The 26,665-nt window shown below is 46.9% G+C and overlaps 1 protein-coding gene across 1 annotated transcript; it reads left to right on the top strand.

Annotated features, from left to right (window-relative positions):
• The first annotated feature begins 24,334 nt into the window (after positions 1–24,334).
• Positions 24,335–24,923, top strand: LOC124708616 (non-specific lipid-transfer protein 2P-like). The gene has a single exon (XM_047240297.1). The coding sequence runs from the start codon at positions 24,477–24,479 to the stop codon at positions 24,747–24,749; it is 273 nt and encodes a 90-aa protein (XP_047096253.1). The 5' UTR covers positions 24,335–24,476; the 3' UTR covers positions 24,750–24,923.
• Positions 24,924–26,665: the final 1,742 nt, after the last annotated feature.

Raw genomic sequence — 26,665 nt, forward strand, 5'->3', positions numbered from 1 at the left:
GCCCAGCCGGTTGACCGGAGCTGTGGCCGGCCGAGGCCGGTCCGGGGTCCGGCCCAGCCGGACCAGCAGGCTCGGGCGAGGCGCGCGCCGCGCCGGGCGGCGGAAAGGCCCCGAGCCGCGCGGGGAGAGGCCCAAGCTGCCCGGGCGGCGGCGGTCCAAGCCGCGTGAGCGCCGGCGGCCCAGCAGCGCCGGGCGGCGCGTATTGCTGGCCGCGCGGGGGCGCGACGGGGGTGCAGGCCGGGTGGGCCGCCGGTCTGAGAAGCGGCCCGGTCAAGTTTCCGGTTGGACCGGACTGGGAGCTGGGCTGCCTGGCGCCTGGGCCGGTTGACCGGTCGGAGACCGGGCTGTCCCGGTGGGCCGGTGTGTGGCCCGGTCGACCGGTCGGAGACCGGGCAGCCGTCCCCCTTTTTTCTTTTCTTTACCTTTTCTTTAATAACTATTGCTCCCGAACTCCGATTAACATGAAACCAATTTTGTTTGGAAGATAACAACGAATGCTATCTAATAGAAAGTGAAAACCCAAGAATCTGTAGGAGGGGATTTTATCATGAATATAAAAGGTAGAACCTTATATCATGAATAACCGGTAAAATCACCCAACCTCGAAAACGCAATAGAAGATGCATGCGGACTCCGTTTCGATGAACTTGGGCTTGTTGTAAAGCTAGCAACAAGCTCAAGAACCTCACATAGAGAAACACCAAGAAGCAATAAGGATATGCAAAGTATGCAAAGGATTGAGCTCCCTAAGACGATGTGATCAAGTTACTCAACCGAAAGCCCCTCTTAATAGTGCGGCTATCTATCCTATAATCCGGTCTCCCATCAACCACCTCGAGACCGGTAAAAGGAAAACCTATCAAGGTCATACCTTTGCCTTGCGCATCCCATCACTTGATCATTGTCGCTTCGTGTATACTCACAAATGCTCCCCCATACACAATGATGGGAAAGCTTCATTGATGCACATCTTCACATGTCCACTATCACCAAATGGACGGCAAGCTTCAAGCATGTGATCCACTCAAGATGCTCATCTTGAACTTGCCCAACTCAACCTTGTATCTTCTCATACTCACTTGAGATAGAGCATGGCTAATATTGAGTTCCACATAAGAACTCCATCTTCATTTCTTCTTCTTGATCATATCACAAATATATCTTCATACCGATGATCTTGATGCCAAATCACAAGGTATATCTTTATCTTCATGGCATCCATACTTGAATCCAACACACGGAGAGCAAGTAGTACCTATGGAATATTCCTTCATATAAACTCAATGAAAACATTAGTCCATAGGGGTTGTCATTAATTACCAAAACCACACATAGGGGCAATGTACCCTTACACAAGGGCTATGGAAATGAGGAGGTAATTGAGTTTTGTGTTGACTTTGTTCCTGACCTTAAGCCGATTGGTCTTCCTCGATTGCGGCACGAGGGGAGACTAAGTGGAAAAGGCACGATCGGAAGGAAATCAACGATATGTATGGACGGCCATTCTCCGACCGAAGCACACCACACGGTTCCGACCAATTCCAGCTTGGTGGCTCCGTACTTTGAGAAACACAAGAATATTTTACGCTCGGACAACCACTCGGGAAGCCTCGAATCCTGGATTAGGAAGGCCCACATGGAGACTTTCGACAGGTTGGTTGAGAAAACATTTAATGAGTGACGAAGATGTTGTAGATCAGCTGTACATGTTGGCCAAGACACCATCTTCGACTATAACGACTTTCCAAGGGTACGAGATAAATGGGAATACATTTTACACGATCGCCAAGATAAAAAGAGCACCAACCAAAACAGTGGTGTCCGCTTTGATGCAGCAACCGAGAATGGGCAAAAGGTCACATATTATGGTTACATAGAGGAGATATGGGAACTTGACTATGGAACCTCCTTTAGGGTCCCTTTGTTCCGGTGCAAATGGTTCAAGCTAACGGGAGGTGGGGTAAAGGTGGACCAGCAATACGGAATGACAATGGTGGATTTCAACAATCTTGGTTACCTTGACGAACCATTCGTCCTAGCGAAAGATGTCGCTCGGGTTTTCTATGTGAAGGACATGAGTAGCAAACCGAGGAAACGGAAAGATAAGAAAACGATCGATACATCATGCGATGATTCAAAGCGCCACATTGTTCTTTCGGGGAAAAGAAACATCGTGGGAGTGGAGAACAAGACAGACATGTCGAAGATTATAATATGTTTGCTGAAATTCCGCCCTTCAAAGTGAACACCGACCCAAGCATTAAGTTAAATGATGAGGATGCTCCATGGATACGGCACAATCGTAAGCAAGCGGGGACACAAGGAAAGAAATGATGTGTAATAATTTATTGTACCAAACTTTGTTGAATGGATCATGTGAATTATATTACCCGTGATGTGTTTGGTGTCCATTTTCGAATGATTCAATTGACTCGAGATAGCACTGATGATACATGAAATTTGGAGTGATTCAGTCATACTCCTGCCTAGGCGTATAATATGCATACTCGTAGTCTTCATAGCCGCCGCCGTTGTACTGGTAGTCGTCGCCTTCTAAGTTGCCACCGTCATCGTCGCTGCTGTCGTCGCTGTCGTCGGGCGGCGCTCGTGGCTCGAACTGAGGGTAGCGCAGGCGGGGGATATCGCCGGCCGTGATGTAGTCCATGACGCTCGCGGAGTCCGGCCATACCACCATAGCCGACGGCCGGCCTCGTGGAAGTTTCCGGGAGGCGGACCGTCCTCCTCATACTGGCGAGCGCCCTCTCACGCCGATTGATGAAGAAGGCGTCCCAAGTATGCTGGTTATCGGGATGCCGGCGGGGATTCATCCGCTGCTCCGGCGTGAGGTCGAGGTAGTAGTGGTTCGTGATGGCCGCCGGCGCGCAGTACTCCGAGGGACGGGAGGGACCGGCACGCCGCCGTGCTTAGGCTCCAGCCGGCGAGGGACGCGGTAGCCCGGTGGGCAAGGGTAGTTCGAGGCGCAAAGCTCCTCCACCTGCTGGTAGGTTAGAGTGGGTGCGGTGGAAGCCATGAGAGAGTGATGAGAGATTGTAGAGATGTGATAATGCTGGCCAAGCCGGGCTACCTATATGTAGTGACAAATGGCGGGAAAAATGGGAGCGGAAAGACAGGAGGCGGGAAGAAAGAGGCGGGAAGAAACTGGCGGGAAGAAGAGGCGGGAAGAAAGTGGCGGGAAGAAAGAGGCGGGAAGAAAGAGGCGGGAAGAAAGTGGCGGGAAGAAAGAGGCGGGAAGAAAGAGGCGGGAAGAAAGTGGTGGGAAGAAAGAATTTTTTTATATATTATTTTTCTGATTTTTTTTGATATATTATTTGTATTTTTAGGAATTTGAATTGAATTAGTTTTATTTTTCTGAATTTTTTGATATATTATCTGTATTTTTAAGAATTTGAATTGAATTAGTTTTATTTTTCTGATTTTTTTGATATATTATTTGTATTTTTAGGAATTTGAATTGAATTAGTTTTATTTTTCTGAATTTTTTTGATATATTATCTGTATTTTTAAGAATTTGAATTGAATTATTTTTATTTTTCTGAATTTTTTGATATATTATTTGTATTTTTAAGAATTTGAATTGATTAGTTTTATTTTTCTGAATTTTTTGATATATTATTTGTATTTTTAAGAATTTGAATTGAATTAGTTTTATTTTTCTGATTTTTTTTTGATATATTATTTGTATTTTTAGGAATTTGAATTGAATTAGTTTTATTTTTCTGATTTTTTTGATATATTATTTGTATTTTTAGGAATTTGAATTGAATTAGTTTTATTTTTCTGATTTTTCTGATTTTGAAAAAGAAAAGTATTTTCAAAAATACCTTTAGTCGCGGTTGGCCAGGCCAACCGCGACTAAAGGTGGCTGCGCGCGGGAACTCCAAACCCGCCGAAATACCCTTTAGTCGCGGTTGGGGAGGCCAACCGCGACTAAAGGGTACCCTTTAGTCGCGGGTCGCCTCCCCAACCGCGACTAAAGGGGGGGTGCTATAAATACTGGCGCGGCGCGAACCGCCGCGCCAGTTCTTCTCCTCGTCGATTCCGCTCTCGTCTGCCGCCACGCCCGAACGCCGTCGTCCCTGCTCCTCCGCGCCCGAACCCTCGCCGGCCGTCGTCGTCGCCCCTGCTCCTCCGCGCGCCGCCTCGCTCCTCCGCCGCCGCCGCCGCCTTGCTCCTCCGCGCGCCACCGCGCCAGCTTAGCGCCGCTAGCGCGTCGGCCGTCGCCGTGTGTAGCCGCCGCCGCCATCGCCGCGCCGCGCGCGCGCCGCGTTCCGCGCGCCGCTCGCCGTCGGTCGGCCCGTGGGCGCGCGCCGCCGGCCGTCGTCTCTGCCGCGGAGAGAGGAGAACAGAGAGAGGCGGCCTGGCCATGACCCGGCCGGCCAAATTTTCTTTTTTTTTAACTAAAAATTAATTAATTTAATTATAACTAATTAAGTTAAACTAATTAAGTTATTTTTGTAACTAATTAAAGTTTAAATTTGTAACTTAATTAAATTGTAAATTTGTAAATTTGTAAAAGTTTTTTAATTAAAATGGTAACTTAATTAAATTGTATATATCTATATCTATACTTTAAATTGTAAATTTGTAACTAAGTTTTTTAATTAAAATGGTAACTTAATTAAATTGTAATTAACTTAATTATTAAAGTGTATAATTAAAGTGTAACAAAAAACTTAGTTACAAACATCAAAAAGATCGCGCCGGTCTCTCTCTCACCGCGCGTCCGTGCTCCTCGCCGCCCTCCTCCTCTCCCCTTCCGCGCGCCGCCGGCCGGCCCTCTCTCTCTCACCGCGCACGCGCCGGCCTCGCTCTCGCCGCCGCCACCCCTTTCGCCACCGCCACCCTTTCTCCACCGCCCCCTTTCGCCACCGCCACCGCCCCCTTACGCACTTAATTAATTTGTTTTTACTACATGTTTTCAGGACTCGACATATGGCGGACGATAGAGCTGACCCGATTATGGACAACTATGATCCGGACGTCTGAAGAACATATCTTCGGCATCATAAAAGGCGATGTTCTATATGTGCCGACCGGACAAGAAGAAGATGATATCTCTTCTTATCTCGAACTTTGAGGGTGAAGATGAAGGGCATGGTCAGCAAGATGGTGCCGAAGAAACGTCGATAAACGACGATCTTCAGTTGGAAGTAGCAACCACCTCCGGCGCCGAGGTATATATATATACATTGAGCCTCTGGTGATACAAACTCACTGATTTGAATAAATATGTGTGTACTAACGCGCGCCTCTCTTTCTTATTTTAGCCCTCGGCCGGATCGTCGAAACAATCGAGTACGTCGTCGTCAAAGCGTGGCGCAACCAAGACGATGAAAGCAGGAGAAACATGCACCATCGATGTTGTCGACGAAGCAACCGGCAGGCCGCTGGAGCCCAGCAAGAACGCCACCAAGTTTGTCAGCCAATGCGGAGCCGTTGTTAGAGACAACGTCTCGATCACCGTCCAGGAGTGGAATGAGCCAAAGAAGGCACGTGTTGGTTTCACTTTTGTCGATAAGAGAACAAAAAAAGATTGCTTCAAAAAGCTTATGGAACATTTCGTTCTACCTCCGGAATACCGCAAATACGATGAGGAGGGTAACAAGATTGCGGAAAACAAGGAGAGGTGCAAGCTAGTCAAACAGTTCGCTCTTTCTAGGATGGCCAACACATTCAGGAAATACAAGCAAAATCTAGCCCATGACTTTGTCAAGCCGGGCAAGACTCCGGATTTCAAAGGACAATATGAGAAACTGCAACATGATTGGCCAGAATTTGTGAAGCAAAAGAAATCGGAGCAGTTCCTTGAAATATCGAAAAAAATAAGGATAATGCGGCCAAGAAGGAGTACAATCATAAAATGGGGCCGGGAGGGTATCGCTTTTGCAGCCTAGGTGGGAGAAGATGGAGAACGAGCTGAGGACGCGAGGAATCCGTCCAGGTACGGAGGGATGGGACCCAAGGGCCAAAAGGCCGGTGGTACGGGCATGGGGGATCGCTGAACCCGGAGACAGGGGAGTGTGTTTACCAGGGCAAAATAATTACACCCACCCAAAAGCTTATTGAGGCAATGAGGGATGCTCAAGAGGGAGGATCAAGTTCAACGGAGAGAACGACGCCACGACAAAAGCCCTCGGGAATCCCGAACACGGAGGACGTGTACGAGGCATGGGGCACATTCCGTGGAAAATAGGGTTCCCCAGAACGATGACCCGTACGGTTACGTGAGCCGTAAGAGAAAGATGGATCGGGAAGCGAGATGTTGTGGCGCGGTTGGCATCGGAAATGGATGTCATGAAGAAAACCGTGAGTGTACTAGTAGCCGAAAGAGATGCAGCTCGGGCGCAGCATGAAGATCATCCATTGGATCTCGGAAGCCAGCCGCGGAGAAGCAGCGTGGCTTCCACGGAGGCCCCATCGGCCGGTGCACCGACGATCGAAATTACTGCACCGGAGCCTCCGGTGGTCGAAATTACTGCACCGGAGCCTCCTCGCTACCCCGTGGACGATATAAAGGAGATGAAAGCATGTCATCCGTATTATCCTATCGGGAACATGTCCATGAAGGTAGCCATCGGCAGTGCTTTACCACCTGGAGCACTCCACCACAACAACCCCATTCAAGATGGCTATGCTCGTGTCACGGTGGAGGACATAGTCCAAGGGTTTGAGGACCTGGACATTGACATTGCTACACCGAAGGGGCGACAAGACTTGGAGATGTCAAGCGCCAGCTCATTCTATGGCAGAAGAAGTTTATCAAGTTTCCGGGCGAGGCGCCAACAAGTCCACCCCTACGGTGGTGGTGGTGGCGGCGGTGGCGGTGGTGGTGGTGGTGCTTCACCTACACCTCCTTCACGAGGGCCGACGCCCCCAATTCACCTCCGGCGGGTAAGCGGCCGCCGCCCCTAGTCCGCCCGGGCGGGTAGCGCACGCCGCCCCCAATCCACCTCCGGTGAAGAAGCGAAGCAGCAGTCCTGGATTATTAACCCGGACCCTTACGTACCTAAGAAAACAAAGGTACCGGAGGTATCATCGAAGCCTCTCCCCACGAGGCCTTGGGAAAGTAGTGCGGAGGAAGTCGAGGCGGGCGCGGCTGCTGATTTAGAGAAATGGAAGGCGAGCTGCAAGAAGAAAATAGAGGGCGAGCCCAAGCCAGTATTTTCTGATGAGCAAAAGAAGTGGGCTAAGTCATTTTTGAACACACCGTCCCAAGCCGCAAAGAATCTGCTCGACGACTATGCACGTGAACTTCGTAGGCAAGCACTCGCATTCAAGAGGAACCAAGATTTGGCGGAGAAGCAGGAGAAGAAAGCCTTGGAGGAGGCCGAGAAAAATTAGAAAGGGGGAAAGAAGTTGCCCAGCTCGGGGAACAAAGTAAACAATCGATCGCCCCGCTCATAGTGCAAGCCGCCGGTCCGGATGCCCCCGATATCATAGCAGCTGCGGCAGCACATGGATTGACCGTAACGAGTGCCAGAGAACAAGCGGCTGACTTAGGTATCACTCTTCGTGCACTGTTAGGCCTTGATGAGGCGCCAATGAAGGACGTAGTATTTACATATGTGAAGAATGGCCCTCTCGTCGAGCCTGCGCGGAGAAGAGGATCTACCTCGACAAATGAAAGGTCTGCTAAATTGGTACAAGAGTTACATAAAACTTAAAAACGCCAAAGACTATATTTATGCGGAAGTTAGAGCTGAGCATCACTTCAAACATTACTATATCGCGGTTCATCAGAGTGAATTGTTCCAGCTGTTCAATCTGCGCGACCTCGACAAATCTATCATCGCTTGCTACGTTCGTAAGTGATTTATTAATTTCTACCCCATCTCGTTCATTGCCTGCACTATATATTGTCCTAACTATCTTGTTGTGTACGCTATTATGCAGAATGAAGAAGCGGGAAATGCAAATAAGGAACATCCATGATGTTGGGTTCATTGACCCATACATCGTTAATTCATATGTGTTAGAACACCACCCCGCCGACGTGGAGGAAGACCCGTGGCGGTTTCTTAGAAAACAGGAACTCAAAAGTGATATTCTATTTCCTTACCATTTTGGGTGAGTGTTTCTGTCTTGAGCACATTCTCTTTTGTTTACTCCATGCATGGTATGTGGCTAATCGATGAGTTATATATGCATGATTCGTGCATGTATCGTGTCCGCGAGTTCCACTGGATTCTGATGGTAATTCAATTTCACACCTCCACAGCTCTCGTCCACGACTCTCTGAATATGGATGCGGCGCTTTGGGCCGACATGAGAAAAATGATGCAAAAGTAATTGTTTTCATTCATTTGCGCTCTATATCGATCGGCCTATTTCGTTCATCATTTCCTAATATCAAGTAACTAATTAATAACTCTCTTGTTCATTTAATTTTCTTTGCCTCGTAGGGTTTGGAGACGGTTCGTAGATGAAAAGGCTCGGTGAATTCAAAAAAGAGCTACATTTTAAAAGGGCAAGTGCGGACGATCGGGGATATTCAGCCACCGGAGATCAATCTATGTGGATACTATGTTTGTGAGAGGATCCGGAGATACACCAATGAGCGGGACCAGTCGGATGAGAACAACATCAAGAGGAATAACCTCCGGAAGACGCTTAGTCCAGAAGCTCGCTTCCGACCACTTCGAGAGGAACTAGCTGGATGGTTCGCGAGGAAGTCATCGATCCTACAGGACAACACTACGTGGAGGACGTAGAACTATACATGCATTAAATTATGTATGGAAACTTGTTCAAACTTGTATATGGTCATCCGATGATATTGAATATATATTGTATATTCCTCTTGAATTTTTTTTGGTTCTAATTTCAAATTTGTTTTAAATTGTACATTCATATGCATGCATGTATGTAGTACCGTAGAATATGTGCAACGTATTCCTTCAAAATTACAAATAAAGCACAAAAGAAATAAAACAATACAAATTAAACAGAAAACAGGTTTAGGGGGGCAGGTTTAGGGGGGGGCCTAAAACCCTAAACCTGCGGCGGCCTTTAGTCGCGGTCGGCCGGAAGAACCGCGACTAAAGGGCCTCCGCCCGACGGCCGCCCGGCGCCCACGTGGACGGGCCTTTAGTCGCGGTTCGTAAGCGACCGCGACTAAGGGGGGGGCCTTTAGTCGCGCTACTTTGGTCGCGGTTGCGCAACCGCGACTAATGGCAGTTGCGAACCGCGACCAACGGCCCTTTTTCCACCAGTGACACAAGCGGCAAAGTATTCAGAAAACATATGGCAAAATAAAAAGGCTCGGCAAAACTCTTTTTTTTTTTTTTGACCTGACTCGGCAAAACTCTAGGAAAACACACGACGGAGATTGAGCACATGACAAAGCCTAGAAAAGCACAGAGTAAAGGGTTCAGCACAACAACCAACAGTAACACGTGGCCTGGATGGCCGCCATCCGTTACAACTGCGGCTCTTTTCGTGTGTCCCTTATTTAAGGGCCACGATTGCCCCCTTCCCCACTCCCTGTTGAGTATTCATAACACGGCAAAGTCACACATTTGTTGTGTGCCTTGACAGTACACACGGCAAAGACATGTCTTTGCTGCGAGTATTTACAATACATACGACAAAGCTCTTTCTCGCTTAGTTTTTCCTCCATTTTTTCCCGCTAATTTTTTCATGCTGTTTATTTTATCATGTTTTCGCCTATCATGCCACTATATAAGCCATGTATCAGACACAGAATTCACAACATCCACTTCTCCTCCACCGGTTCCCCGGCCACATCCCCTCTCTGCGCCACCACCGACTCTGTTGAGATGTTTCCCATCGCCGTCGAGATGCCTCCTCCTGGCCCGCCCAACCTAAACTCCACGGGCTTCGTTGGAACTCGTGCGGCCGAGGGGCCATTTCACGGCCGAAATCTCCACTGCAAGAGAGCGCGTGTGGCTTGGCACCTTAAATGCTAAGGACTGTGTACTGGAATCGCGTGTACAAACATCGTTCCTATATCTCCTCAACATGCATGCATATCGAAGAAGCGACTGTTAGCACTTAGCACTTCATGTTTTTCAGGGGAAAACAGTCACCGCGAAGAAGGAACACACATAAACTCTCTTCATTTTTCTTTTGATGATCTAGGATTAAACAAACAACATACAGATGTCACGAAGTTGCGAGGCAGCTGGCTTGTCGCTGTCGATCATCAACACGGCGGATCGATGTATCCTTGTCTGCAGGACAACACTGTACGTACATACCTGTCATCTATATCAATGCAGCCAAAGCAGTCCGGTATGCAGATAGCTGAGCAGTCCGGTACGTACATACCTGTCATCTATATCAATGCAGCCAAAGCAGTCCGGTATGCAGATAGCTGAGACTAAACGAGTTCTACAGTGTATCTAATAATGTTGGTTCGATCGCGCTGCCAGAATGTGCTAATGTTGACAGCAGACAGCCTGGCATCCATTTTCGAGAGTACATAGCAAAAACAAAGTTTACAAAAACATAAGTGTCTACCAAATAATCGATGCCAACTAGACAGGGCTGTAAACGAGTCTACAAATACTCAAAAAGTATTATCAGCTGATAAAAGCTATAGAAGATCATATATATGATGTGATCTTAGGGTAACTCTACACCTCGAGGGGTGCGGAAGGTCACCCCAAATAGATAGAGTTGCCAGAAATTCTTAAGTTCGGGTTCGATTAATGGCAGGATGGTTGCTGGGTGTGTTTCACGGGGCACTCAACAAGTGTCACCGCATCGTCAATTTCCCATCAGACGATGGCAAGGGCCACGTGTCCAAGTATTTGAGGGCTGCCTAGGACACGCTCAACACGTAGGTAAGCTGTCCCGAGTGCCTTCAGAGACTGGTAGTTGGTTTATGTGGAGTACAATTTTATTGCACTAATATTAGACTAGTCATAATGGGAAGTAACATAGAGTAGTAACATGCACATGTTACTACTCTATGTTACTACCTTCATAGTGGTTAGTAACATCAAAGTAGTATCATACTATCTCCGATTCAAGAAATAAGGCACCCTCGTTTTACGTGCTTTTCGTTTAACTAAGTATTACTTCAAATATATAAAGATTATTTGTATAAAATTAACATCATTAGAAAGTGCTTTTCAATACGAATCCAACAATATTAATTACATATAATATAACCAAGATTTTGTTGCTCAATTTTTATGGTCAAAGTTCGTCTTGGAATACGCGTGCGCCTTATTCCTTGGGATGGAGGTAGTATATGTCTTCATTAATTAGCTTATAGACTCATTGTATCTTGAGAAGTGTGATGTTACACTAACATAGCTATGTTACTCCATCCTCCTCTTTCCTCATTAACTCACTGCCACATAAGCAAATTTGCTGAGTTGGACACTTAGTTACTAGTGAAGTTACTCCCACTATGAGTAGTCTTAGGTACTTCATTGTTGTGTGCCCGATAAGTTACACTCGGCAAACTATATGACACTCAACAATTGCGCCATTTTCTGAAGTGTATGATAGCGCATTATAGCATCATTTGATATGAAATGATGAGAACTACTATAGATATCACATCTTTTCTACGTGATGCTTAAAATTCTCGACCCCTGATACGTCTCCGACGTATCGATAATTTCTTATGTTCCATGCCACATTATTGATGATATCTACATGTTTTATACACATTATATGTCGTATTTATGCATTTTCCGGCACTAACCTATTAACGAGATGCCGAAGAGCCAGTTGATGTTTTCTGCTGTTTTTGGTTTCAGAAATCCTAGTAAAGAAATATTCTCGGAATTGGACGAAATCAACGCCCAGGGTCCTATTTTGCCACGAAGCTTCCAGAAGACCGAGGGAGAGTCGAAGTGGGGCCACGAGGTGGCGACACACCAGGGCGGCGCGGCCCAGGCCCCGGGCGCGCCGGCTCGTGGTGTGAGCCCCTCGTGACGCCCCTTTACCTGCCCTTCCGCCTACAAATAGCCTTCGTCGCGAAACCCCCGAGTACCGAGAGCCACGATACGGAAAACCTTACCGAGACGCCGCCGCCGCCAATCCCATCTCGGGGGATTCCGGGAGATCACCTCCGGCACCCTGCCGGAGAGGGGAATCATCTCCCGGAGGACTCTTCACCGCCATGGTCGCCTCCGGAGTGATGAGTGAGTAGTTCACCCCTGGACTATGGGTCCATAGCAGTAGCTAGATGGTTGTCTTCTCCTCATGTGCTTCATTGTCGGATCTTGTGAGCTGCCTAACATGATCAAGATCATCTATCTCGTAATTCTATATGTTGTGTTTGTCGGGATCCGATGGATAGAGAATACTATGTTATGTTGATTATCAATCTATTACCTATGTGTTGTTTATGATCTTGCATGCTCTCCGTTATTAGTAGAGGCTCGGCCAAGTTTTTGCTCTTAACTCCAAGAGGGAGTATTTATGCTCGATAGTGGGTTCATGCCTCCATTAAATCCGGGACAAGTGATGTAAAGTTCTAAGGTTGTGGATGTGTCGTTGCCACTAGGGATAAAACATTGATGCTATGTCCGAGGATGTAGTTATTGATTACATTACGCACCATACTTAATGCAATTGTCTGTTGTTTTGCAATTTAATACCGGAAGGGGTTCGGATGATAACCCGAAGGTGGACTTTTTAGGCATAGATGCATGCTCGGATAGCGGTCTATGTACTTTGTCGTAATGCCCAATTAAATCTCACAATATTCATCATATCATGTATGTGCATTGTTATGCCTCTCTATTTGTCAATTGCCCGATCGTAATTTGTTCACCCAACATGCTATATATCTTATGGGAGAGACACCTCTAGTGAACTGTGGACCCCGGTCCATTCTTTTACATTGAATACAATCTACTGCAATACTTGTTTTACTGTTCTTGCAAACAATCATCATCCACACTATACATCTAATCCTTTGTTACAGCAAGCCGGTGAGATTGACAACCTCGCTGTTTCGTTGGGGCAAAGTACTTTGGTTGTGTTGTGCAGGTTCCGCGTTGGCGCCGGAATCCCTGGTGTTGCGCCGCACTACATCCCGCCGCCATCAACCTTCAACGTGCTTCTTGGCTCCTCCTGGTTCGATAAACCTTGGTTTCTTTCTGAGGGAAAACTTGCTGCTGTGCGCATCATACCTTCCTCTTGGGGTTCCCAACAAACGTGCGAGTTACACGCCATCAACCCCCTAGTGACTTGCGAAGGCTTTGATAAATTCCCAAATCACCCTTTCCGTATATGCGCGAAACGCGAAACGCTCCCGCGCGCACCTCCTCCTGAACCCCTCGTAACGCTAACCGCCTCCCGCTGCCGCCGGGCCAAGACCGCGGGGCGTGGCGGTGGCCCTTCCTCGTGCCGCGCTGTGGACGGTGGCCAGGATCCCTCTTCGTCGCTAAGGCCGGTTGGACGCGATGGTGTCGGGCGGCGGCAGCCGACACCTTGGCGCTGCGGCCCCCCGCCTTCCGTTGGCTCCTCACCGCGGCACGCCGGTGGTGGCTGGTGGTGGGTGGCCAGGTCCTCGATCTGCGCTAACATCCCCCCGCCTCTCGCCGGTGCATGGAGGTGATCTTGGGCTTCTCCCGGGGCAGCTGATGCGTGTGATGACTGATACGTCTCCGACGTATCGATAATTTCTTATGTTCCATGCCACATTATTGATGATATCTACATGTTTTATACATACTTTATGTCATATTTATGCGTTTTCCGGAACTAACCTATTGACGAGATGCCGAAGGGCCAGTTCCTGTTTTCTGCTGTTTTTAGTTCCAGAAATCCTAGTAAGGAAATATTATCGGAATCGGACGAAATCAAGGCCCAGCATCCTATTTTTCCACGAAGCTTCCAGAACACCCGAGAGCCGCCAGAGAGGGGCCACAGGGGCCCCAAATGACAGGGTGGCGCGGCCAGGGCCTGGGCCGCGCCCCCCTAGCGTGTCACCGCCTCGTTGACCTTCTGACGCCGCCTCTTCGCCTATATAAAGGTCCCTGACCTAAAACCTCGAGACGAAAAAGCCACGGTACGAGAAACCTTCCAGAGCCGCCGCCATCGCGAAGCCAAGATCTGGGGGACAGGAGTCTCTGTTCCGGCACGCCGCCGGGACAGTGGAAGTGCCCCGAAGGCTCCTCCATCGACACCACCGCCATCTCCATCAACGCTGCCGTCTCCCATGAGGAGGGAGTAGTTCTCCATCGAGGCTCGGGGCTGTACCGGTAGCTATGTGGTTCATCTCTCTCCTATGTACTTCAATACAATAATCTCATGAGCTGCCTTACATGATTGAGATTCATATGATGATGCTTGTAATCTAGATGTCATTGTGCTAGTCAAGTGAGTTTTACTTATGTGATCTCCGGAGACTCCTTGTCCCACGTGTGTAAAGGTGACAGTGTGTGCACCGTGTGGGTCTCTTAGGCTATATTTCACAGAATACTTATTCACCGTTATGAATGGCATAGTGAAGTGCTTATTTATATCCCTTTATGATTGCAATGTGTTTTGTATCACAATTTATCCATGTGCTACTCTAGTGATGCTATTAAAGTAGTTTATTCCTCCCTGCACGGTGTAATGGTGACAGTGTGTGCATCCGTGTTAGTACTTGGCGTAGGCTATGATTGTGATCTCTTGTAGATTATGAAGTTAACTATTGCTATGATGGTATTGATGTGATCTATTCCTCCTACATAGTGTGAAGGTGACAGTGTGCATGCTATGTTAGTACTTGGTTCAGTTGTGTTGATCTGTCATGCACTCTAAGGTTATTTAAATATGAACATTGAATATTGTGGAGCTTGTTAACTCCGGCATTGAGGGTTCGTGTAATCCTACGCAATTAGTGGTGTTCATCATCCAACAAGAGAGTGTAGAGTATGCATTTATCTATTCTGTTATGTGATCAAAGTTGAGAGTGTCCACTAGTGAAAGTCTAATCCCTAGGCCTTGTTCCTAAATACTGCTATCGCTGCTTGTTTACTGTTTTACTGCGTTACTATTGCTGCGTTACTACTGCTTGTTTACTGTCGTGGGCAAAACACTTTTCTGGTGCCGTTGCTACTGCTTATATTTATTCATACCACCTGTATTTCACTATCTCTTCGCCGAACTAGTGCACCTATTAGGTGTGTTGGGGACACAAGAGACTTCTTGCTTTGTGGTTGCAGGGTTGCATGCGAGGGATATCTTTGACCTCTTCCTCCCTGAGTTCGATAAACCTTGGGTGATCCACTTAAGGGAAACTTGCTGCTATTCTACAAACCTCTGCTCATGGAGGCCCAACACTGTCTACAAGAATAGAAGCACCCGTAGACATCAAGCTATTTTCTGGCGCCGTTGCCGGGGAGGAAAGGTAAAAGGTACTCACACTCCGGATCTCGGCTACTAAGCTATTTTCGCCGTTGTAAGTACTCGAAGCTATTTCCTTTAGATCCTGCAATTGCATCTTTTTGTTTCTTGTTTACACTAGTTAGGCATAATGGACAACAATGAGCTTCTTATTCTATTTCCTGATTTAAGACATGGATGGTTTGATGCGAAAATTAAAAAACCTATGGAACATATTAGTATGAACGCTTTGAACACCATTGTTGCTAATGATATGGAAAATTCTAAGCTTGGGGAAGCTGGCTTTGATGAGCATGATATTTTTAGTTCCCCAAGCATTGAGGAGAAAATTTACTTTGATGATACTTTGCCTCCTATTTATGATGATTATAATGATAGTGGTATTTTGGTGCCACCTACTATGGAGAGTAAATTTTGTTGTGATTATACTATGCCTCCTACACTTGATGAGAATAATAATGATAGCTACTTTGTTGAATTTGCTCCCACTACAACTAATAAAATTTATTATGCTTATGTGGAGAGTAATAATTTTATGCATGAGACTCATGATAAGAATGCTTTATGTGATAGTTATATTGTTGAGTTTGCTCATGATGCTACTGAAAGTTATTATGAGAGAGGAAAATATGGTTGTAGAAATTTTCATGTTACTAAAACACCTCTCTATATGCTGAAATTTTTGAAGCTACACTTGTTCTATCTTCCTATGCTTGTTACTTTGCTCTTCATGAACTTGTTTATTTACAAGACTCCTATGCATAGGAAGCATGTTAGGCTTAAATGTGTTTTGAATTTGCCTCTTGATGCTCTCTTTTGCTTCAAATACTATCTCTTGCGAGTGCATCATTAAAACTGCTGAGCCCATCTTAATGGCTATAAAGAAAGAACTTCTTGGGAGATAACACATGTGTTTATTTTACTACAGTACTTTTATTTTGTATTTGAGTCTTGGAAGTTGTTACTACTGTAGCAACCTCTTCTTATCTTATTTTTATCGCATTGTTGTGCCAAGTAAAGTCTTTGATAGTAAGGTTCATACTAGATTTGGATTACTGCGCATAAACAGATTTCTTGCTGTCACGAATCTGGGCCTAATTCTCTGTAGGTAACTCAGAAAATTATGCCAATTTACGTGAGTGATCCTCAGATATGTACGCAACTTTCATTCAATTTGAGCATTTTCATTTGAGCAAGTCTGGTGCCTCGATAAAATCCATCTTTACGGACTGTTCTGTTTTGACAGATTCTGCCTTTTATTTCGTATTGCCTCTTTTGCTATGGTGGATGAATTTGTTTGTTACATTAATGTCCAGTAGCATTGTGTAATGTACAGAAGTGTTAACAATGATTGTGTCATCTCTGAACATGTGAATTTTTATTATGCACTAACCCTCGAATGAGTTGTTTCGAGTTTGGTGTGGAGGAAGTTTTCAAGGGTCAAGAGAGGAGGATGATATACTATGATCAAGAAGAGTGAAAGCTCTAAGCTTGGGGATGCCCCGGTGGTTCACCCCTGCATATTTCAAGAAGACTCAAGCGTCTAAGCTTGGGGATGCCCAAGGCATCCCCTTCTTCATCGACAAATTATCAGGTTCCTTCTCTTGAAACTATATTTTTATTCGGCCACATCTTATGTACTTTACTTGGAGCGTCTGTGTGCTTTTATTTTTGTTTTTGTTTGAATAAATGCTTGTGTGGGAGAGAGACACGCTCCGCTGGTTCATATGAACACATGTGTTCTTAGCTCATAATATTCATGGCGAAGGTTGAAACTGCTTCGTTAATTGTTATATGGTTGGAAACGGAAAATGCTACATGTAGTAATTGGTAAAATGTCTTGGATAATGTGATACTTGGCAATTGTTGTGCTCATGTTTAAGCTCTTGCATCATATACTTTGCACCCATTAATGAAGAAATACATAGAGCTTGCTAAAATTTGGTTTGCATAATTGGTCTCTCTAAGGTCTAGATAATTTCTAGTATTGAGTTTTGAACAACAAGGAAGACGGTGTAGAGTCTTATAATGTTTACAATATGTCTTTTATGTGAGTTTTGCTGCACCGGTTCATCCTTGTGTTTGTTTCAAATAACCTTGCTAGCCTAAACCTTGTATCGAGAGGGAATACTTCTCATGCATCCAAAATCCTTGAGCCAACCACTATGCCATTTGTGTCCACCATACCTACCTACTACACGGTATTTCTCCGCCATTCCAAAGTAAATTGCTTGAGTGCTACCTTTAAATAATTCAAAATTTATCACCTCTTATTTGTGTCAATGTTTTATAGCTCATGAGGAAGTATGTGGTGTTTTATCTTTCGATCTTGTCGTTTACTTTTGACAGACTTTCGCAATGGACTAGTGGCACATCCGCTTATCCAATAATTTTGCAAAAAGAGCTGGCAATGGGATTCCCAGCCCCAATTAATTAACTTTCATTAATAATTCTCTTCACATGTTTTGCTCTGATTCATCAGTAAGCAACTTAATTTTGCAAATAGACACTCCTTCATGGTATGTGATTGTGGGAAGGCACCCGAGGATTCGGCTAGCCATGGCTTGTGTAAGCAAAAGGTTGGGAGGAGTGTCATCCATAAATAAAGAAAAACTAAACTAAAGTACATGTGTAAACAAAAGAGAAGAGGGATGATCTACCTTGCTGGTAGAGATAACGTCCTTCATGGGAGCCGCTCTTGAAAGTCTGGTTGATAAGGTAGTTAGAGTGCCCACTACCATTCGTTGACAACAACAAACACCTCTCAAAACTGTACTTTTATGCTCTATTTATGTTTTCAAAAACCAAAGTTCTAGCACAAATATAGCAATCAATGCTTCCCTCTGCGAAGGGCCATTCTTTTACTTTATGTTGAGTCAGTTCACCTATTTCTCTCCACCTCAAGAAGCAAACACTTGTGTGAACTGTGCATTGATTCCTACATACTTGCATATTGCACTTGTTATATTACCTTACATTGACACTATCCATGAGATATACATGTTACAAGTTGAAAGCAACCGCTGAAACTTAATCTTCCTTTGTGTTGCTTCAATACCTTTACTTTGATTTATTGCTTTATGAGTTAACTCTTATGCAAGACTTATTGATGCTTGTCTTGAAGTGCTATTCATGAAAAGTCTTTGCTTTATGATTCATTTGTTTACTCATGTCATTACCATTGTTTTGATCGCTGCATTCATTACATATGCTTACAATAGTATGATCAAGTTTATGATGGCATGTCACTCCAGAAATTATCTTTGTTATCGTTTACCTACTCGGGACGAGCAGAAACTAAGCTTGGGGATGCTGATACGTCTCCGACGTATCGATAATTTCTTATGTTCCATGCCACATTATTGATGATATCGACATGTTTTTACATACTTTATGTCATATTTATGCATTTTCCGGAACTAACCTATTGACGAGATGCCGAAGGGCCAGTTCCTGTTTTCTGCTGTTTTTAGTTCCAGAAATCCTAGTAAGGAAATATTCTCGGAATCGGACGAAATCAAGGCCCAGCATCCTATTTTTCCACGAAGCTTCCAGAACACCCGAGAGCCGCCAGAGAGGGGCCACAGGGGCCCCAGATGACAGGGTGGCGCGGCCAGGGCCTGGGCCGCGCCCCCCTAGCGTGTCACCGCCTCGTTGACCTTCTGACGCCGCCTCTTCGCCTATATAAAGGTCCCTGACCTAAAACCTCGAGACGAAAAAGCCACGGTACGAGAAACCTTCCAGAGCCGCCGCCATCGCGAAGCCAAGATCTGGGGACAGGAGTCTCTGTTCCGGCACGCCGCCGGGACGGGCAAGTGCCCCGGAAGGCTCCTCCATCGACACCACCGCCATCTCCATCAACGCTGCTGTCTCCCATGAGGAGGGAGTAGTTCTCCATCGAGGCTCGGGGCTGCACCGGTAGCTATGTGGTTCATCTCTCTCCTATGTACTTCAATACAATAATCTCATGAGCTGCCTTACATGATTGAGATTCATATGATGATGCTTGTAATCTAGATGTCATTGTGCTAGTCAAGTGAGTTTTACTTATGTGATCTCCGGAGACTCCTTGTCCCACGTGTGTAAAGGTGACAAGTGTGTGCACCGTGTGGGTCTCTTAGGCTATATTTCACAGAATACTTATTCACCTGTTATGAATGGCATAGTGAAGTGCTTATTTATATCCCTTTATGATTGCAATGTGTTTTGTATCACAATTTATCCATGTGCTACTCTAGTGATGTTATTAAAGTAGTTTATTCCTCCTCGCACGGTGTAATGGTGACGAGTGTGTGCATCCGTGTTAGTACTTGGCGTAGGCTATGATTGTGATCTCTTGTAGATTATGAAGTTAACTATTGCTATGATGGTATTGATGTGATCTATTCCTCCTACATAGTGTGAAGGTGACAGTGTGCATGCTATGTTAGTACTTGGTTTAGTTGTGTTGATCTGTCATGCACTCTAAGGTTATTTAAATATGAACATTGAATATTGTGGAGCTTGTTAACTCCGGCATTGAGGGTTCGTGTAATCCTACGCAATTAGTGGTGTTCATCATCCAACAAGAGAGTGTAGAGTATGCATTTATCTATTCTGTTATGTGATCAAAGTTGAGAGTGTCCACTAGTGAAAGTCTAATCCCTAGGCCTTGTTCCTAAATATCGCTATCGCTGCTTGTTTATTGTTTTCTATGCGTTACTATCGCTGCGTTACTACTGCTTGTTCATTGTCCTGGGCAAAGCACTTTTCCGGTGTCGTTGCTACTCGCTTATATTTATTCATACCACCTGTATTTCACTATCTCTTCGCCGAACTAGTGCACCTATTAGGTGTGTTGGGGACACAAGAGACTTCTTGCTTTGTGGTTGCGGGGTTGCATGAGAGGGATATCTTTGACCTCTTCCTCCCTGAGTTCGATAAACCTTGGGTGATCCACTTAAGGGAAACTTGCTGCTGTTCTACAAACCTCTGCTCTTGGAGGCCCAATACTGTCTACAAGAATAGAAGCACCCGTAGACATCAATGACACACGTCCGTTGGGAACCCCAAGAGGAAGGTGTGATGCGTACAGCGGCAAGTTTTCCCTCAGTAAGAAACCAAGGTTTATCGAACCAGTAGGAGTCAAGAAGCACGTTGAAGGTTGATGGCGGCGGAGTGTAGTGCGGTGCAACACCAGGGATTCCGGCGCCAACGTGGAACCTGCACAACACAATCAAAGTACTTTGCCCCAACGTAACAGTGAGGTTGTCAATCTCACCGGCTTGCTGTAAACAAAGGATTAAACGTATTGTTTGGAAGATGATGATTGTTTGCGAAGAACAGTAAAGAACAATTGCAGTAGATTGTATTTCAGATGTAAAGAATTGGACCGGGGTCCACAGTTCACTAGTGGTGTCTCTCCCATAAGATAAACAGATGTTTGGTGAACAAATTGCAGTTGGGCAATTGACAAATAAAGAAGGCATAACAATGCACATACATATATCATGATGAGTACTATGAGATTTAATCAGGGCATTACAACAAAGTACATAGACCGCTATCCAGCATGCATCTATGCCTAAAAAGTCCACCTTCGGGTTATCATCCGAACCCCTCCAAGTATTAAGTTGCAAACAACGGACAATTGCATTAAGTATGGTGCGTAATGTAATCAACACAAATATCCTTAGATAAAGCATCGATGTTTTATCCCTAGTGGCAACAACACATCCACATCCTTAGAACTTTCTCGTCACTGTCCCGGATTTAATGGAGGCATGAACCCACTATCGAGCATAAATACCCCCTCTTGGAGTCACAAGTATCAACTTGGCCAGAGCCTCTACTAGCAACGGAGAGCATGCAAGAACATAAATAACATATATGATAGATTGATAATCAACTTGACAAAGTATTCAATATTCATCGAATCCCAACAAACACAACATGTAGAATTACAAATAGATGATCTTGATCATGATAGGAAGCTCACAAGATCTAACATGATAGCACAATGAGGAGAAGACAACCATCTAGCTACTGCTATGGACCCATAGTCCAGGAGTGGACTACTCACACATCGATCCGGAGGCGATCATGGCGATGAAGAGACCTCCGGGAGATGATTCCCCTCTCCGGCAGGGTGCCGGAGGCGATCTCCTGAATCCCCCGAGATGGGATTGGCGGCGGCGGCGTCTCTGGAAGGTTTTCCGTATCGTGGCTCTCGGTACTAGGGGTTTCACGACGAAGACTTTAAGTAGGCGGAAGGGCATGTCAAGGGGCGTCACGGGGGGCCCACACAGTAGGCCGGCGCGGCCAGGGCTTGGGCCGCGCCGCCCTAGTTTGGTGCCACCTCGTGGCCCCACTTCGTTTCCTCTTCGGACTTCTGGAAGCTTCGTGGAAAAATAGGCTCCTGGGCGTTGATTTCGTCCAATTCCGAGAATATTTCCTTACTAGGATTTCTGAAACCAAAAACAGCAGAAAACATCAACTGGCTCTTCGGCATCTCGTCAATAGGTTAGTGCCGGAAAATGCATAATAATGACATATAATGTGTATAAAACATGTGAGTATCATCATAAAAGTAGCATGGAACATAAGAAATTATAGATACATTTGGGACGTATCAGCAGCATCCTTGGGTTCGACGGTGGAGGTGGCCCTCTTATTCGCCGAAGATGGTCGTCCTACGGATGGTGGTGGTGGGTCTTTCGATCTGTCACCGCATCCCGGCGGCGAGGTGGAGAGGCGTGCAAGCCGGCGACGACTGTTGTCGCCAGTGGAGGGCTAGCTTTCGGATGCGGTGGTGCCCAGGGCGTGTGCGGTGTCTCCGGACAACGGAATCTGCGCTTGGTGTCTCCGGCAGCATCTGTGGCTAGCCTGGGATAGTCGCCGGCATGGGGATCCTAGGGTCTCTCTTGGGCGAAGATGAATACTTGCCTGAGGTTTGCTCTTCTCGATCTGGCAGGAGTGTTGAGTTTCGGAAGGCGCCGTTGGTGAATGTAACAGTGCTTTTTTTTGCCTGGAGTTTGCTGGATCGGTGGTATTTGGTCATGTGCATCCATGCTTTTATTCCGGCCAATTGGTTCTGGAGGGAGCGGTGCGAAGCTCTGGTCTGTGTTGGCATCAAGAGACATTTGGTCCATGATGCAGTCAGATGAAGGGAATAACATGACAGCCGGAGCGGAGGACTAGGTAAGGGGGGTTCAAGTCTCCGCGTTGTTGAGGGACTTGCTTGGTGTCCAGGGCTCCGCAGCAGTCGTATGGAAGTGGGGGCGGCAGCACAGGTGAAGTACAGAGTCCTACCTTTCAGGGTGAAAACCCAAGGTCTGACCTTAACTGATTGTGCCTGACAATGACCTTGTTGGAGACATTGTTTTGAGAGCGGAGACTATCTTCAGGGTGAAAACCTAAGATCTTTGGTCGGGCGACGACGGTGCTGGTGCACCGTTTCCTTCTTGGAGGCGTTGTTTTTGGAGATTCTGTATTTCAGGTGTTGTCTTGGTGGTGGTTGTATTGTTGTTGCTAAGCCTAGGATGCTATAGCGGGACTTTGTTTCTTAGTTTTGTTTTATTGTTTTAGCTGTGCATCCGTACTGCTATTAGGGTGTTGCGTTGTTACAGATGCTGGATATAATTGGTATCTTATGATATCAATATATTCCATTTATCGAAAAAAAATGTGTGCTCGGTGCACATGGATGGTTTGTTGATAACCAATCACATTCTAGTCCAGTTTGCCGAGGTACTGCCCTCCATTCTTTTTTTTGCGAATGGAGATATGTATTAATTAACTCATAAGATTACAATCTTCCCGACAGAGAGTCGGTATGTTTGCCGGACCTGACTGTAGCCAGACCGCTGAGCGCTTCTCAGAGCGACTAAAGGATGCCATAGTATGACTAACTAAATTTTGTGAACGTTTAATCTGCACTAGCTTGATCTGCGGGTGCTCCAAAATCAGATGTTTGGTTTCTTCAACTAGGAATGACAAAGATGATCTGTCTCCCACGGTAGAGGTTACCAATCTGATCACCTCGGACGCATCAACGGCGCATTAGACCATTGCTTAGCCAGAGCAATGCCTTCCATGGTAGCGGCCAGCTCAGCCTCCAAAGCACTCGAGCATGTACTCAGGTAACGGCAAGAGGAGAAGATAATCTCTCCTCTATCATCGCGCAGCACCACCCCATCGCCATCATGTTGCATGAAGGAGCCATCGACATTGAGTTTCACCCATCCTGGCGACGGAAGCTGCCATTTGCTCTAGACCTTTGCATCCCGTTTATTCTCCTGTGTGTGCTCCTTACTCTTCCGCCACCCATGAGCCTGCACGACCATCTTCCCCTTTACAACATCTGCATACGGGTCCTCCTTGATAGACATGATTGAGTCGATGTAGCTACAAAGGAATCGCTTGGAACTTTCAATGTTTGGTGCCGGCTTGAGGTGGGCGATCTCATTGCGTACGTACCAAATTCTCCAGAAAGTCATGAGTATCATGGCTCGGACAGGCTCTTCATGCTCCATCAGGAGTTGTAACAGCCACTCCGATCCTGTGTTCCTCACTTCCTCAAGCGCTGGTATAGGCCATGAGTCCTCCATTGCCTTCCATAGCACCGTCGCCACTGGACATCTGCAGAAAGTATGGAAGGTGTTTTCTCGTTCCACACCACAAATTACACATGTGTCAGTTACCGCCAGTTTTCTTTTGCACTTATTCTCCATTCGTGGATAAGCTAGTGTACGCTTTAACTTTTATCTTAAGTCAAAGCATTCAAAGTTCCTTAACTACTAATAAAAAAATAGCAACATATACGACATCTAATATTACAAAATTATTATATTTCAAAACGGATCTCGTGATACAAATTTAGGGTCCTAAAGATTTCTATTTTTAAACATACACTTATTCATGCAGGGTGGGAGTACTTAATTACTCGACCGAACCAAGGGCATAAGCGTCAAGCGCAGGGTACTCCATCGCACTAGCTTGTGCTCACGCAGGACGAGCGGGCTGCCTCTGAGCGGCGCCTCCTGCCTATAAATACCAGCAAGGCGCCTCCCGTGTACTAGCAACCGCATCACACACTTCCTCCGCACTTGCTCTATCAGAAGAAAGCTTTGACAAGGTCTCGGCCGGCCATGGGGAAGGCGGCGGCGATGTTGGTCCTGGTGGTGCTTGTGGTGACAGCGGGCGGCGCCTCGGCGGCTCAGTGCAACGCGAGTAATCTGGCGGTGTGCGCCGACCCGATCCTCACCGGGTCCACCCCGTCGGCGTCGTGCTGCTCCAGCCTGCGCGCGCAGCGGGGTTGCTTCTGCCAGTACGCGCGCAACCCGGCGTATGCCGTCTACATCAAAAGCGACAACGCCCGCAAGACCCTCAAGACCTGCGGCGTCGCCATCCCGCGCTGCTAGGCGCCGCGCCGCCGCCCTCCGGCCTGTCGCCGCCGGTTGCTCCGTCGCAGAGCTCTGTACGCGCGAATCGTACGTGTATGGTCTATGTCTATGGTGTGGGTTGTGTACGAAATAAACTGTGTGCTTGGATGGGTAATTTGGGTCGACGGATGAAGATGGGTCTCGAAGTCTCGTGTAATCCCTTCGACAGATATATATCCGCACTAAATATTGCTATACTGGCCAATGGTCACTGCGTGATTAAACGAACACATCTTTGGGCAAACAATGCCACTCACTCGCTGGCACCGCCGACGCCACTGTTGCGCTTGCACTGTTTTGGGGTCGTTTCATGTGAAATCATTCATGATAGATGTCGATAGCCAGCTGATCCATTTATGACCCATTGAAGGCAGAACATAATCTTGTCGAGCCATTCAATAGGTTCATCCACCTGAAGTTGCGCCGTTACCTAGTCATGAAGTTGTGTTAGCGTCCACCTTCAGTAGCCGTGATCGTGATGGTTCTGAAGCTCCGTTCCCTGATGGAGCCGTGCTAATCTAGGAGAGCGGAGTACAGCAGGCAGAGGCGCGCGCGCACACAGGAAAAATACAGCATCAGTGCATGACCATTGTCATGGTTTTCCAATACCGAACTCATTAACTAACACAGGTCACACGTTTCATGAACTAGTACTATACAACAAGCACCTTGCGCTCACTAGGGGCCCGATTAGTTGCTCGCAGCGAAATCGTTGTTTCTTGATTTGGCCCACTGGATGCTGCATAAAGAGAAAGGAAGCTTGAATCTGTAGGTGCACTATGTTTGGATCCCAACAAAGTTTCATGGTGTAGTTTTGGTCCATCGATTCGTACGCAACAATCGCCCAAATGTTGGCTGATGAGGAAAGAATCGTCTGTTTGGTTTTGTGCTAACCAACGATGATGTTACCTCCCTATTTAACTTGTGCTCTTACCCTATAGCTAGCCGTTACGAAGCACAACACAGATGGACATAGGCACACAACAGAGTAAGCACACATGATAACAGCTGAGGCAACTATTAAGCATTGTCAGGGCAAGCTATGAAGCCATCACTACAGGAATCGCCCGAGACGCCGACGGCCGGCTGCCCTCGGCGTAGGCTACGCCGACGGCAGCCCTCGGCGTATGGCCTCGGCGTCCAGGTCCCTCGGCATAGGTAGGTTCGCCGTCGGCGTACGGCTGGCCCTCGGCGTACGTCACCTCACGCCGACGGCCAGGTGAGCCCCTCGGCGTCTCTGCCCTCGGCCTGTCCTGGCGGCGCGTCGTCACCGTTAACGGCGCGTCGGCGGACGCCGACGGCCTGCCCTCGGCGTACGGAAGCGGCCCGGCGACGAACCGGGCGACGTGGCGCGACGTGGTGCAGCTAGCTGGGCGCCTACGCCGAGGGCAACCCCCTCGGCATAGAGGCAGCGGCCCGGCGACGAACGGGCGACGTGGCGCGAGCTCGGTGCGTGCAAGGTGGGCATCTACGCCGAGGGCTACCCCCTCGGCATAGAGCCGTGCATGCAATGGCCACGTGGCGGCCATCCAGACGCAAGGCCTACGCCGACGGCATTGCCGTCGGTCCATGTCAGTGTCTATGCCGACGGCAATGCCGTCGGCGTAGGCCTTGCACAAACTTTTTTTTTCGTTTTCCGAGTTCCTTTTTCGTTCCCTGTTGCAATTCAAATTCAATTCAGCAGGTCCAGTTCATCCAAATTCATCCAAAATCGACCAAATTCGTCATAATTCACATAAATATCATATAATCCACATAATACCATACATGGTGCACATAATAGCATACAAGCGGAGAGCGGAGAGTGCCATGTCATCCAAATACATAGTAGTAGCAAGCAAACCCTAGTTCTAAGCTGACTAGCGGAGGAAGGAACCGGGCGGGGTGTGTCCGCC

Source organism: Lolium rigidum, chromosome 4 (assembly GCF_022539505.1).
Source record: "Lolium rigidum isolate FL_2022 chromosome 4, APGP_CSIRO_Lrig_0.1, whole genome shotgun sequence".
Lineage (NCBI taxonomy): Eukaryota > Viridiplantae > Streptophyta > Magnoliopsida > Poales > Poaceae > Lolium > Lolium rigidum.

Bases quoted from the DNA above. Each gene is read 5' to 3' on its own strand.
- LOC124708616 (XM_047240297.1), top strand. From the start codon at position 24,477: ATGGGGAAGGCGGCGGCGATGTTGGTCCTGGTGGTGCTTGTGGTGACA.